At 53.0% G+C, this 14793-nt stretch overlaps 1 protein-coding gene across 1 annotated transcript; it reads right to left on the bottom strand.

Moving 5' to 3' along the window:
• Nucleotides 1-622: 622 nt before the first annotated feature.
• CE2H16orf95 (chromosome E2 C16orf95 homolog) lies at nt 623-14793 on the bottom strand. Its single transcript, XM_045439917.1, has 7 exons — nt 14593-14793; nt 13205-13256; nt 12558-12695; nt 6857-7003; nt 6051-6087; nt 2756-2966; nt 623-839 (listed from the first exon to the last, which is right to left on the bottom strand). The coding sequence occupies exons 3-7, from the start codon at nt 12693-12695 to the stop codon at nt 821-823; spliced, it is 552 nt and encodes a 183-aa protein (XP_045295873.1). The 5' UTR covers nt 13205-13256; nt 14593-14793; the 3' UTR covers nt 623-820.

Here is a 14793-nt window from a genome sequence, read left to right on the forward strand (position 1 = left end):
ATTCAGAGTAAAGCCGACAAGCGAAAACCACCCCAGGTCCATCCAGCCCCGCTGCATCCACATAACAGAACATCACTCAGCCAGAGAAGGACGCGGCATCCCCGGCTACAAGACACGTGCGCCCTGGAGACCCTGCACTGAGTGCAACAGGCCGACGCAGAAGGCCCGCACATTACAGGCCCCTGTTCACGTGAAACATCCAGAACAGGAAAAGTCACAGAGTAGGTGAATGGCTGCCAGACGCTGGGAGGGAAGGGAGGGAGGAGTGATGGATCATATGTGCGGGGTTCTTTCTGGGGCGACGACAAAGGTCTAGAACTAGACAGTGGTGAGGGCTGCACCACCTCATAAATACACCAAAATCCACTGAATCATACTTTAAAAGGTGCAGTCTATGGGATGTGAGTGATATCTCAGTTTAAAAACTCAACTCCTATAATTTTACACTACTTAAAGCATGAGCCACCCTAAAGAGGTGCTAAAGCCACTTCCCGGCCCTCATCTGGTGGGCCCGCTGGCCAGGGTATAGGCGGCCTCCCTCTCACAGGGACCCAAAATGGAGAACAGCCCCTCCCCCACAAAGGAGAACCAGATGCCCTCGTTCAAGAAGGGGCCACTGTGCAGTCTCACAAATAACATTTATTGGCCGCATTCAGGGTCTCACCAGCATCCACAGCCTCCCGGATGATAAACAGCTTGGATTCAACCCTGGGTGTGAATTATATGACCTGAGACAATGCGGGCCATCACAGACTCCTCCTGACTTGATTACAATTGACATGTTCGCGGATGTTCTCAACAGTAGCTGAAGATTCCAAGTTCAAACCCAAAACAACTGGCTGGAAAGCAAAGAGAAAGGCAGTTACTAGGAACGGTGGCCCACGCTGAGCCCACAGTGCCTGGGCAGGACCTCTAAGGAAGCCTCCATGGGCTGGAAGGCGGGGACACCCTAACAGCAGAGGGAGGGGTGCCATTCAGATCACTGGTGCACTTGGTTCCCGAGGAGCCCAGGCAGGAAAGGGTGCAGTGAGGTGATGCCAGGACACCTTGCAGCTGCGGGCCCTGGGGTGGATGGGCACTCGGCCCCCAGAGCCCACTCTCTCCCTTGGGTAGGAAAGGGAAGTCCAGCCTTGCAGAGCTATGCATGGAAGCCAATGCGAGGAGGCTGTGGCAGCCCCGTCTAGAAGGGACCTGCCTGTCTGTCACGGCCCTTCCAGGGTCCCTGCTGGGAAGGCCCCATGCTCCCCCTCTCCCAAGGCCTCCACAGCAAACCTCTGCCAGGCCAGCTCACGGACAGCCGGCAGCTTCTCCTGAGATAAGCCACTCATGTAGTCTGTGGGGATCTCCCAGGGCACCCCACAGACACCCCGGCCAGACAAGATACTTCTCCCGAACAGCTGGCTGGGACCTGTGCCCCTGCCCTAAGAGCCTGGTTCAGAGGCAAATGCCTCCTACAACACCTTCAGCGCATCCCCTTGAGCCTGCCCTGCCCATCCACCTCACTCGTCATCTACACCCAAGCTTCCTTCTTTGCTCTTCCCAGAGCGGGCACGGGGGAGCCCTACCTACTTTGATATCACGTTGGCAAAGATTAAAAAAGAAACAAATCTTTGCGAAAAGCAAAGAAGAAACCACGGCACGATGTCAGGAGCCCTACTCGTGTTCACCGATCACACAAAGCTCACGGACCCCTGCCCCAGCCCCCTTCCCGAGAGCACTTGACCCACAGAGGATGCAACCCACGTCTGGGCAGGCGCTTGTTTGAAGATGTGCCTCGTGGCATCATTTGTAACCACAGGGGCAGAGGCAACACCAGGACCCAACACCAGGGGAGCGGCCTACAGGATGCAGGGGGACGGCCTTCCACCTCTGGCCAGGACGAGAGACAGAGAGCTAACCTCCTATGAACAACCAGAAAACTGGACAGAAGACACCTACAACCGTGTCAGATACTGGACATTTTCTAGAATATTCCTCCTACATGGAGAAGACAGACGAGTAAAGAGCCAACAAGTCAACATATGTAGGTTTGAACTGCACACACTGACATGCTGCCACAGCTTTGCAGATCTTCTATTCACACGTGTGTGGGCACCTGCATGGATGTACACAGGTGTGATGGAAGAGCCTGCGTGGGAAGGTAAACGGGGATGGGGGGGGAGCTATTTCAGAGACTAAAGGAAGCAGCCCCTTCCTGTCCGCTCGGGGAGGTGTCATCCTGGAGGCCTCATGGGGGAGGGACTGGGTGGGGTTCTAGGTGACAAACGCAAGGCCTGCGTGAGGCTAGTGGGTTCGAGGTTGGGGAGAAGGCTTCCCAAAATGGAGCCTCGATGGATGGGCCTGGGCTGGGGGAGAGGCCGCAGGTCCCCAGACCTGAAGGGGTGCTTCTACCCCAGAGGGCTGGCTGGGCGAGTGGGCTCCAAGGTCCACTTGCAACCCTGACAGGACAGAGATGTGCGCAAGCTAGAACCAGTGGCAGGCTGCCACAGGACTTGGAAACAGGGAAGAGCCCCGAGGTGCCCAGCCCCCCGCCGTCAGCTCTGACGCACCTGGACTGCCGTTCCATCAAGTGTGTGGTGCGGACGGTAGGAGCAGCAGCGTGGTAATCCCGCCACCCCATTCCTCACCCTCTCACGGAACCACAGCCAAGGTCTCCCACATTCTCGGTTCAACTGATCCCGAGGCCGCCGACCAAAACAGCCCGGGAGGGAGACGGGCCCAGGACCCCCAGTGCCCCCACCCTGTGCCTGCTCACCGAATGGCCACCACGACCCTCACGACGGCCTGCAGCAGGGTGAGGAGGCTGAGGCCGAGGGGCAGGATGGGGGCCGGGGGGCTCTCTCCCCTCCCCAGGGCCGGTGGCTCCTGGTGGTGAAGGGCCTGGAGCTGCCGCCACTTGAGGAAGAGGCTCCCATCACAGCAGACCCGCCAGCGGTGGTACCGGGAGCGCAAGTCCAGCGGGGATTCTAGGCGAGAAAGCGAGTCAGGCCCAGGGCAGCGTGAAGGTGGCACGCCGAGTCTGCACACCGCTTGCAGGAGAACCCTCTGGAACCGAGGGCGGGGACTCCAGGTGCCCCAGCAAGGCTGGTCCCAGCCCCATGAGTGTGGACGCCGACCGACGCTCATGGAGGTGAATGGGACCGTGCCGTTCACTTCTTTCGGGGTTGACCGTGGGGCTCCTGCCAGCGTTTCTGGAGTCTTTACCTCTCACGGCCACGTGAGGGCACGGTTACGGTTATGGACGAAAGGAGACAGAATCCAGGTGGCATGTGCTTCGCGTTAATCTTTGTTTTCAGAGGAAAACAAGTGGTGAAGCCCAGATGAAACCAGACTGGCAAGAGGCTGATAATGACTGCAACTTAGCAATGGAAACACGGGCTGTGTCTGAGTGTCTGAATCCGTGACCCCAGGTAGGGCTCCTGGGCTGCTGTTGCCCCAACGTGAGCTTTTCTGAGACCTGCTTTGGTCATCCTGTGACCCTTCTGATGTCACATCTTGTTTATGTTTTATCACACTACTGACATGCTACTACAAATTACACTTTATTTATATGCTATACTGTACTATATACTACATTACTACTCTAACTATACCGATATGTAACAGCATGATTAATATAAAATACAATAAATGTGTTTTGTTAAAAAATCCTACCGCGAAAGCATGGAGAAGAACACCAGAGGAGCCCCCTCTTCACAAGGAAAACACAAGAGGAGAAAGGCAGACTTTCTCTTTAAAATGGAAATAATCCGGATTTGACGCCAAGGAAAATATTTTTAAATCACTGTATATGAAGCTGAAGGGGCAACAGATCCCGCCTGTCCCGGCACCGGTGGGACCCGTGTTCTCAATCCTGTCCTGGGACCGGTGGGACCCGGGCTCTCAATCCTGTCCTGGGAACACCCTCTGGCCTGAATGGGTTTAAGGCTTGGCACAAGATCCCTATAAACTGCCTGAACTGTCAACAATGACTGGACTAAAATACTGGTTTTTGAAAACATATCAAATTGATGCATGATTCAACAATAAACAGCTTTTAGCTACTCTTGAAATTGCCAAGTATTCACAGCCAAAAACAACCAATAAGAATAAACCCATAAACATGTGATTATACAGTTAAAAGAGCACTTTCTCAAACTGTTCTTGTCCTGCTACTGTGGGTTTTCTTTCATAAAGTGATTTCTGGCTCTTTTCCCTGAAGCTTGAGCCAATGTATTGCTTGCTCTTGGTTCTTTACCTGTCTTCCTGCCCCCCCACCCCCCACCCCCCGTGTGTTACACGCGACTCAGCCTAGACACACACCACCTAACCCTTGTCCTCACCCAAACAGGGCTTTAGCTTTTCAAATGCACACGCTTGGGGTCCTACAGCGTGGACTGCAGCAACTTAGTTTCTCCACACAGCCACGTGCCTGGGGCCCCTCCCATCATTCCTAAGGGCCACAGGCTGTCCGTGGCAGGTGCCACATTTCAAATATACCCCCTGCTTTTATGTCCATCCTCCTACTGAGAGACACTTCAGCTGCTTTGGATACCTTGCCGAGGACAGACATGCGGTGGGGGTGTCTACGAGACATCACCCAGACGTGGGCTCGCTGGACTAGAGAGTATGTGCATCACAAAGCTGACGGATGTGAGGAATGGGGAGTCAAAAAGTACGAACTTCTAGTAATAACATAAGTAAGTCCTGGGGATCCAATCTACGGCATCATGAGTACAGTTGGTAATACTTCACTGCATATTTGTAAGTTGCTAAGAAGATAGATCTTAAAAGCTCTCATCACAAGAAAAGAAATCTGTAACTGTGTGAGGTGACAGATGTTAACTAGACTTCTTGAGTTGGCTATTTTGCAATATATCTAAATACCAAATTGTTACGCTGCGCTCCTGAAATGAATATAATGTTATGTGTCAATTATATCTCAATAAAAAATAATTTGATAGAGGCCCACACAAAGGCTGTGTAGATTTGTGCCGCTCCTAATTGTGTTACTTTTATTACCGGGGAAGACATGTATTTCTGTAGCATTAAGAGGTGGGTGTGCTGGCTGGTGGCCACTCATCCTGGCACTCTCCCAGCCAGACCTGTGCCCCTGGGCTCTGGCAGGCTGCTCAAATCGCCTGCCCATCCCAAGAACCCAGCCCCAGCCCGGCATCCATCCATTCCCTCCTGCACAGATTGTGGCCAGGGTGCTCCCACGCAGAGCAGAGCAGGGGCACGGCTGGGCACGGGGAGGACCTGACACAAGCCACAAAGCGTGCCTGCTGCTTCGCTCACGGGCAACACGGAGGAGGCATAAATGTTAGCCGTCAGCGCCAGAAAACGCCTTCCAGAACAATCCAGCCCACTTGTTTGAGGGACAAAGAATGCACCGGTGGGGATGGAGATGCCGTCTCCTCGTGTGCTGAAGGGAATGAATGACACAGCGGGTCACAAACACACAAATATATGCACACGCCCCATTGCGAGTATCTACTGCATCATGAACAGATGAGTACGTGGCACGTACTACAGCCTCCATAAATGTGTGACGATACACGCACTAGGTCTCAAATATACAAATGTATAAACACACCGCAAGAGGAATACGTGTCTAAATATCACGTCATGAGCATATGGTGTGTCCGGCACATGGAAATGGAGGTACAGGCGCCACGTCGTTAATAAATACGTATAGGAGCCGCGCGTACACGTATGTATGTGTGTATATACCCACCCGCCCCCCACACACACTATGTCATGAACCATAGAAGGTTAGAGCTTAAAAGAAAATACACTTCAGATACCATCTAACTCCAGGCTGCAAACTGGCTGCATCTTGAGAGCCACTGCAGATGGACTGATAGAGTCTAAGGCTCTCTGGGTTCGGTGGGAAATGGGGGGTGACTAGTGATGTCTGGCAAGAGAAGGGGGCGAAAAGGCAGAGTGTATGCCACACAGCCATGTCTGTTTTACAGACGTGGGGAGGAGAGAAGTCTCCCCATCCCCACCATAAGACCCCACCTCCCTTGGGGAGCGGGAGGGGATGAGACGCACGTACGCGCTGTTACCTTGCATGCCTTTAAAACTCTGCTGCCTTTTCACCACCTAAAAGAAAAGAATGTGGGCAAATGTATCAGGCCTGGCCTAGTGATCTACCAGAAGGGTGGGCCCAGTGATGTGGCCTAGAAACCAGGAAAGGGCTGTGAGCAGCTCAGGACGCAAGCCAGCTCAGGACACAGCTTCAGGACCAAGCTCAGGTCTCCTTTTAAAAGGCCTCTGAGTCTGAATTCTAGGGACAGTTTGCTATTTGATGACAGCAAACCAGCAACTGGAAAGTGGGTGGAGGCAGAAAGGAAGCTTCTATTGACCACCCAGGACACCTGAAATGCCGTGGGGCTGAGGAGGACTGGGCCTGGCCAACCACCCCAGCGGGGGCTGGCCTGGAACCCAGAGCCCCCGAGAGGGCCAGATAGAGCTGAAGAGTGAGGACAGCAACTCAGAACAATGGTCCTTCCCGGCTCCTCCATGCTCCTGCTGGGATGCCCACAGAGCTGGAGCAGGAGGTGAGGCCAGGTGAGGGAGGGGGGGGAGGGGCAAGAGAGGAGGAGGGCAGGAGAGGCGGCAGGAAAGATGGCAGCAGCAATGCTGTCCCCTTCAGAGGGCAGCGTGACCCGCCCTCCGGGCACCCCCCAGGACACGGAGCCTGCCCCTCCCCTGCACACCCCCCCCCACCCCCCGCCTGCACTCTACTGCCTTTGCTGTGCCTTCCAGGAGACCCTGGATGAATGGAGGCCACTGTGGGGAGAGAACCCGGTACCCTCCACCCCATCTCCGGGTCCCTCTCGGGCCTCGCTGCCATGAGCCTCCCTCTTACCTTCGTGTGAGGCCTCAGGACCTGGGGCACCCAGTAGGGCATCACAGCCTGATCCCTAGGCATCGGGAGGCGGCCCCCAAAACGGTGGCATGGACAGGGGCATGCCTTGGTGGTTTTGGGGGTATAAAACTGGACCATCTTTGGGATCTAACAGAGAGGAAGGGAAGACAAGGTCCAAAGGGATAGTGCCCCAGAAACCTTCACGCTGGAACAGGGCCCTGGGAAGTTCTTCTTCTGTACCCCCACACAAGCACACCCCAACCACCCAGCCGAGGGAGCACAGTCCCAGGGGACCGCCTGCATCTCTGCAGTGCCACGACGCAGGGTGCCACGGCGGGACATGTGGGCTGCAGTCAGGAGGCATGGCTCTGCCCTGAGCTCGGAGGCCACCAGGAGTGGCCCCTGGGCACAACATTTAGCCCCTCGGAGCGTCAGCGGTCTTGGCTATAAAGGGGGCTCTGCCAGATTTCTTAAAACAGAGGTCAGAGTCCAAAACGGGACAGTGTCTGATTCAACAATGCCACTCTCGGACACACGTGCGTCTGCAAAACGACGCTCTTAAAGGCGGCCGGCATCAGCACTGGCTGTTGGGGCCCAACAGCACGAATGCCATCTGTAAGGGACGATAAAGGTGGGACACAGGGACCGCAGGGAATGGGGCAGCCTTTGGAAAGAGCGAGGTGGACCTTCCCGTCCTGACGTGAACGAGTGCAGAGAGGGGATGGTGAGTGAGAAATGCAGCGTGCAGGCACAGCAGCTGCCGTGCGTGGTTTCCACGGAGAACCTATGTGTCCTCCTGCCTGTGCCTGAGTTGTGGGGGGCCACGCCCTCACTGCGTTCTGCACCCTCCCACAGCCCTGCCCTTTGCCCTGCGACCCCAGTTCCTTGCAGCAGAGGGACAGCGTGGAGCCCACCCCTGGACCTCGGTCAGGCCCAGAGAACAGGAAGTGACAGCAGCCAGGGCCGGCACGCCAGCCCCAAGATCAGGGACAGGTGAGGCCGTGGCGCCCAGCAGAGCCCCTTGGACACCTGTGCAATGACAATGCTGTCTCAAACCAGGCATTTGGGCATCGGTGACATGTCGCCTGTGAAGGAGCACACTCACAGCTCATCTGCAGACCACGTGGGGAAGCCTTGGAGGAGGCACGGGCAGGGGGGCATGATCTTCACTGTACCCCTTTGTACCTCTGGAAGTCCCCACCATGTGCTCATGTCGCACATTATAAAAGACACTAAAACCTACCTCTGAGTGGACCCTGCCAACTTCCTGAGGCCACGGAGGGCCCCACAGAGCACGTGTGCAACGTGAGACGAAGCAAAGAGGACCCCGCAGGGGAGGGCTGAGGAGTCGCAGGCTCATCCAAAGGAGGAGATGGAACAGGTTCTGGAGAACCCCTCCCGCTTGCCACCAGGGTGCTGCCCAGCAGGACGAGCACACTCGGGACACTTGTGCCCACCCACCCCCGAGCATGCACTTGAGAGCCCTCCAGATGTGGACAGCACAAACTCCCTGGGCAGACCCTGTGGGTGGCCTCTGCCGCGGTCATTCCGCACCACCCACCCCTTGTTAAAAGAACCCAACTTTGCTCAAGGGACCAAGTGCCGAGTCCCAAGGGACCAGCCTCAGCCAGGCAGGGCTTTGCCAGCAATGTGTCTGGGGGTGAGAACAAAAAGATCAAAGACAAGTTGGCTGGGGCTTCTGGGAATTTTTTACCCTGGATAAGAAAAGAGAACGAGACAGTAAGCCTTCCATGCACCCTCCCCGCCACCCCACCACCCCCCCCCCCCGAGAAAAGGAGGACATCATAAAGACTTCCTTTGTGCCACGTGTATCATGGTGTAAGGAGGAGACCCATGGCCTCCATCTCAAAACACGCAAGCTGGAAGTACCAACACTAGGAGTAAAGGGTAAAAAGAATCTGGATCTTTAAACACATTATCCAGCCATAAAACCAATCCTAGAAGAATCCTCTCTCTACCAAAGACCCTGGTTGAACCCACTATGGGTCAGCTCTCTGTTACTTGCACCTAACACCGCCCCCTGCCGGAACAGGAGCCTGCTGGGTGAATGGAAAGGAGGCTGGAGCCTAGGGGGGTGGGGGGTGGGCAGCAAGGTCAGGAAGGACCCCAGGAACTCCATCAGGGACTGTGGTCCATACTCAGAAATGAGGGGCTATGGGGGAGCAACAGGACCAGATGTACAGTTTTAAAAGCTCTTAGGTGGTGGGGGTGCCAGGGTGCCTCAGTCGGTTGAGCATCTAACTCTTGATTTTGATGGGGTCATGATCTCACAGTTTGTGGGATCAACTCTTGTGTCTGGCTCCACACTGACAGCACAGAGCCTGCTTAGGATTTTCTCTCTCTCTCTCTCTCTCTCCACCCCTCCATTTTCTCTCTCTCTCAAAATAAATTTAAAAACTTAGGAAAATAAATTATAAAAGCTCATGGAGCTTCAGATCAGAAAATGGACAGCCAGAGCTAGAACGGATGGAGGCAGGGAGACGAGCTGGAAGATAGGAGACAGGCTGGGCACCTTGGCCTCTGCACTCCTTCCACCCTGCTTAGGGCCACCTCCTCCCCGACGCCCAGCAGCATAACTCAGTGGAGAGAGTCATGGACTCTAATCCCTCATCGGCTGTGGACTGACCCTGTGACCTTAGAAAAGCCCCTGTCCCTCTCTGGACCTCAGTTTTCCCATCCTTTAAAGGAGTACAATCATACCTACCCTGCCCAACTTTCAAATGATACAATGGCCAACAGGAGGGACTGAGGCCATCATCACTGCCTAGAACAATGTGACTCAGTGACCTTGAGGCCACTGACCTGTTTAAGAATCTACTAAAAAACAAGAAATGAGAGATGGCCTCACTAAAGATTCTACTGATATTACAAGGGTAATTAGAGAATATTATGAATAACATTATGCCAATAAATTTGACAAGGATACAATGGACAGAATCCTTAAAGCTCACTAAGCAAGAGACAGATAAATAACTCTATATCCATGAAAGAAATTGTTTGCAGTTAAAAACCCTCCCACAAAGAAACTTCTAGCCCCATATGGCTTCACTGGTAAATCCCACCAAACCCTAAAGGAAGAAATAATACCAATTCCACACAGAGTCTTCCAGAAATTTGAAATGAGAGACTACGTCTCAACTTATTCTACATGGCCAGCATTACCCTAGTACAAAGGCAAACAAGGAAAAGGCAGATCAATATTCTAATCAAATTCTAATCAAATATATCAGGAGAACAATACATCATGATTACATGGGGTTTCTCCTAGGGAACAGTTTAACTTTTGAAAGTCCATCAATGTAACAATATTAACAACCCCCCCAAAAAATTATCATTTCGATAGACATAGATAGTACCCAACATTCATTCTGGATACAAACTCTGAGCAAATTAGGAATAGACAGGAACTTCCTCAGCCTGACACAGGGCATCTAAACCAACAGCTAACATCACACTTAATGGTGAAAACCCGAATGCTGTTCCCCTGAGATGAGGAAGAAAACAAGGGTGTCTTGTCTCCCCACTGCGTTCATCAATGTACTAGAAGTTCTAGTCAGGGGATAAGGCAAGAAAAAGAAATAAAAGGCATCCAAACTGGACAGGAAGGAAGGAAATCCTCTCTCTCTGCAGATGGCATGATCTTCTATGTAGAAAATCTGAATCTACAAAAAGATCCACTAGAATAAAGGAGGTAATGCAATATTGTGGGATACAAGATCAAAACACAAAAGTCAGTAGTATCCTTAAAAAGTAGCAATGAGGCGGGGTGCCTGGGTGGCTCAGTCAGTTAAGCATCCAACTTCAGCTCAGGTCATGATCTCATGGTCTGTGAGTTCGAGCCCCACGTCGGGCTCTGTGCCGACAGCTTAGAGCCTGGAGCCTGCTTTGGACTCTGTGTATCCCTCTCTCTCTGCTCCTCCCCTGCTCATTCTCTCTCTCTCTCTCTCTCTCTCTCTCTCAAAAATAAACATTTTAAAAAAAATCTTGTAATAAATAAGTAAAAAATGACCTTCAAGCCATAGGAAAAAAAATCAACTTAAAATGGATCACAAACCTAAACACAAACTATAAACTATAAAACTTCTAGAAAAAAAAAAAAAAACACAGGAGAAACCTTTCCAATATTGGCTTAGGCAAAGATTTCTTAGAAATGCTTAGAATGCATGTGCCACTGCTGTGCTGGCAGGGATGGAGGGGGAGAGGGTACTGGGGTAGAGGGGGGAGGGGTAGGGGGGGAGGGTGCACCTAAACAAGATCCAGAAAAGATCAAACTGACAAACTACACTTCGTCAAAATTTAAAACTTATGCTCTGTGAAAGATACTGAGAAGAGAATAAAAGAACAAGTCAAGAACACGGAGAAAATATTTGCAAATTAACTATTTCATAAAGAAAGTATATATCCAGAATACATAAAGAATTCTCACAACTCAATAGTAAAAAAAAAAAAAAAAAAAAAGCAAACAACCCAATTTTTGTAAATGGGCAAAATATCTGGAGAGACATCTACGTATCAAGTAAGATGCGCAGATGGCAGGGGCACCTGGGTGGCTCCATCAGTTAAGCGTCCGACTTCGGCTCAGGCCATGATCTCACAGGTCGTGGATTCGAGCCCCATGTCGGACTCTGTGCTGACAGCTCGGAGCTCAGAGCCTGGAGCCTGCTTTGGATTCCATGTCTCCCTCTCTCTCTGCCCCACCCCTGCTTATGCTCTCTCTCTGTCTCTCAAAAACGAATAAACATTAAAAAAAAAAAAAAAAGTTTTTTTTTAAAGTAAGATGTGCAGATGACGAAAGCATACGGAGGAGACCCTTGGCATCACTACTTACTATGGAATTAAGTAGTGGAATTTAGCCACCTATTAAGATGGCTAAAATTTAAAAGACTGACCAAACCAATGTCAATGAAAACGTGGAGGGACTGGAACTCTATACAATGCTGGTGGGAATGTCAAATGACACAACCATTTTTGGAAAACAGTTGCCAGTTTCTTAAAAAGTTACACATACCCCTACGGCATGATCCAACAACTCGCCCAAGAGAAATGAAGGCACGTTCACACAAAGACTTGTACACAAACGTTCACAGCAGCCTTACTGCTAACAGACAAAACTGCTGGAAATGATGCCAATGTCCTTCAGGGGGCGAGAGGCTACACTGTGGCTGATTCAGGTGACAGAGCACTCTCCAGTACTCCTCAGCGACCACGTGGATGAAACTCAAAAATAATTACGCTAAGGGAAGGAAGCCAGAGTACCCACCACACGACTCCATTTATATAAAATCCAAGGAAACGCAGACTGGCCGCCAGCAACAGAAACAGACCAGCAGTTGCCAGGGATGGTGGGGCAGCGAAGGCTGGGTGCAGTTGCAAAGGGCACAAGGAAACCCTTCAGGGTTGTGTGTGTATGTACATTAACTCAACGACGGGGGTGGTTCCACAGTGTGTATCTATGTAGCGATTTAGCAAACTGCCCACTTCACACATGTGTGGTTATCGCGTGTCAATCTTAACTCCATAAATCTGGTTTAAAATAAAAATCCCGATTTAAAGAAAAACACCAACTGTCTCCCAGAAATTGTAAAACATCACTCATGTAATATCTATGATGCTGAGATGTGACTGGTCCCCTTAAGTTCACCCTGGACTCAGGTGAAGAAACCTGGCTCAAGTCACCTACCTGCTTTCGGGGTCTCAGAGACAAAGGGACCCAGTAAGGCAGGGCAGCCTTGACCCTGGGCACGGGCAGGCAGCCCCCGAACCTGGCCTGGCACTCACAGCAGATGGGCTCTCGAACAGCGCTGGGGACGGGACACATCTGAGCATGAGCCAGAAAAGACAGAATTAAACATGCTGTTACGTTTGGCGATGTGAGCCGAGGAACTCTCTGGAATAGTCCATCAACGCTCAGAGAGAGCCAGGGTTGAGGCAGGGTGTCCAAGGGCAGGGAACAGGGGCCTCAGCTCCTTCTGCACCTCAAAAAGAGGCAGGCTACCACGGCTCACCCTCCAGAGTCATCTAGACAGAGACCAGCAGAGTTTGCAGACCAGGTCGTGAGGATCCCCGGCCATTTAGGGTCACATTGCCGTGTGCATGGCTGGGGAAGTACAATCAACTACAATGGGGGCTGCTCTTTTTGCGGTTATGTCAGGGGTGGGGGAGGCAGTGGGTGACCCTACATAGAGATACGAGGGGCCGGGTGATGGGCCCCAAGTCTGACACAGCCTCATGAGGTGTGGCTTTTGGATGCACCCACATTCTCCACTCTCCCCAACCCACGGGCATGTCGGAGTTGGGGCAAAGACCCTGAGTGTTTGCTTTCCTTACCGAATAATCTATGAGGCACACTTCTTTCCCAAAGATTTGAAATGTGCTCTTCCTAGAAAACAAGAACAGGAAGGCTTAGAAAGTTCTGGGCTTTGGGTACATTGGGAGACAGGGCTGTTGGGCGACGACCTGGGCCAGATTTCTTGAAACTGACTCTTGTCATTAAACCCCAGGGAGGGAGGGGTCATCCTTCTGAGACTAAGAGGGTGTAGGGGCTGACAACAGAATCAGGTGTATGCACGCTCACATGCTGACATCTAGGGGGTCTCTGAATGCCAGGCTCGTGTAAAATCCCGTGTTCCCAAACCTAGTTGCTTCACGCACGCTCCAGCTAAACTTGTGCTAAGCCCTTCAGGAAAGAAAGCAAGCTCCAACCTGCTGAGAACTTCCCAAGCCCTGGAGCTGCCAACCACCACACCTAGGACATCCCCAAGCTTCTACCTGGGGAAAAGACAGTCAAACCTGTCCATTAAATGAAAGTCCTTCCAGCATAACCTGAATGCTCTGTCTCTGGGATGACAAAAGCATTTGGGGCTACACAGACCGTGTTACCCTTCCCCATTGTCCCCCCTACCCCTGCAACAAGCTGCTAGAATGCCATATGGGGTCTCCAGTGGGCATGAATGGAACACACAGCAAAGCTACTTTTCCCTGACAGTGATGGGGGCGGGGGGGGGCAGAGGGCAATTCTGTAGCATGGAAACCGTAGGAGTGACACGGCGTTTTGGGGTTTCATTTTTACCGTGATCACCACCACTACTGCTATCTTATTACAGCAACAGCTTCGGGTCATTGAGCTCTCTCAGCACACCCAGCTGCCGCCAGAAAACACGGGATGCGGCCCCTGCGCGCATCCTCCCCCTGCTGGTAATGACTGCATCGCTAGTTCCTTAAGGGGCCACCCCTGTCTCCGCCCCCACCGCTCAGCCCCCCAGCCCAGACGCTGAGGCCCAGCTCTCTGAGGACGTTGGCTCAGAAGGGGGTCATTACCCAAGTCAGCCCAGAGAAACTCATTTGGGGACTGGGGGCCAAAATTTAGGGGAAAAAGAATGTCCTTTTGTGTGGAGGCTGGAAGCCTCAGGTCTCGGCTCCAGGAGGGAAGCCGGCCCGCAAGCAAGCGGAGCTGACAGATGGACAAAGCAGTCCCCGACCACAGTCCCTGAGCATCTGGATACACCCGTGTCTGAAGAGCTGCCCTCCGTTCTCAGCCGGTGGAACAGTAACCCGCCCCCCGGAGCTCCCGTCAGCGCAGACTGCCCTCTGCCCTGCCTACGGGACACAAGCTACCGCTGGGCCGGGGTGACGTGGGGCCCGGGCGCCTGGCGGCGGGGCTGGGGCTGCCCCGGGTGCGGTGTCCGCGGCCCGGCGTGAGGGGCTCAGGCACGCACCTGCCTGCCGCGACGCGCTCCGGGGAGTGCGTGCTGACAGACCCAACGGACACCCGGGGCGCCCGGAAGTGCCCGCCGCGGCTGTGACAGGGTGACGGGGTGGGAGGGAGCGGTGACCATCGTGAGGCGGCTGACGACACCACGGCCGGCTCCCACGCGTGCGGCTCCTCCCTGCAGCCAACGAGCACACGCACGCCGCGC

The sequence above is a fragment of the Leopardus geoffroyi genome, chromosome E2 (assembly GCF_018350155.1).
Source record: "Leopardus geoffroyi isolate Oge1 chromosome E2, O.geoffroyi_Oge1_pat1.0, whole genome shotgun sequence".
Lineage (NCBI taxonomy): Eukaryota > Metazoa > Chordata > Mammalia > Carnivora > Felidae > Leopardus > Leopardus geoffroyi.

What these genes read in the sequence shown, in the direction of transcription:
- CE2H16orf95 (XM_045439917.1), bottom strand. Translation starts at nt 12,695, where the DNA reads ATGTGTCCCGTCCCCAGCGCTGTTCGAGAGCCCATCTGCTGTGAGTGC. An exon ending in CTCTGAGACCCCGAAAGCAG is followed by an intron (nt 7,004 to 12,557) that starts GTAGGTGACTTG and finishes CCTCTCTGTTAG; the next exon opens with ATCCCAAAGATGGTCCAGTT. An exon ending in TCCTGAGGCCTCACACGAAG is followed by an intron (nt 6,088 to 6,856) that starts GTAAGAGGGAGG and finishes CTTTTCTTTTAG; the next exon opens with GTGGTGAAAAGGCAGCAGAG.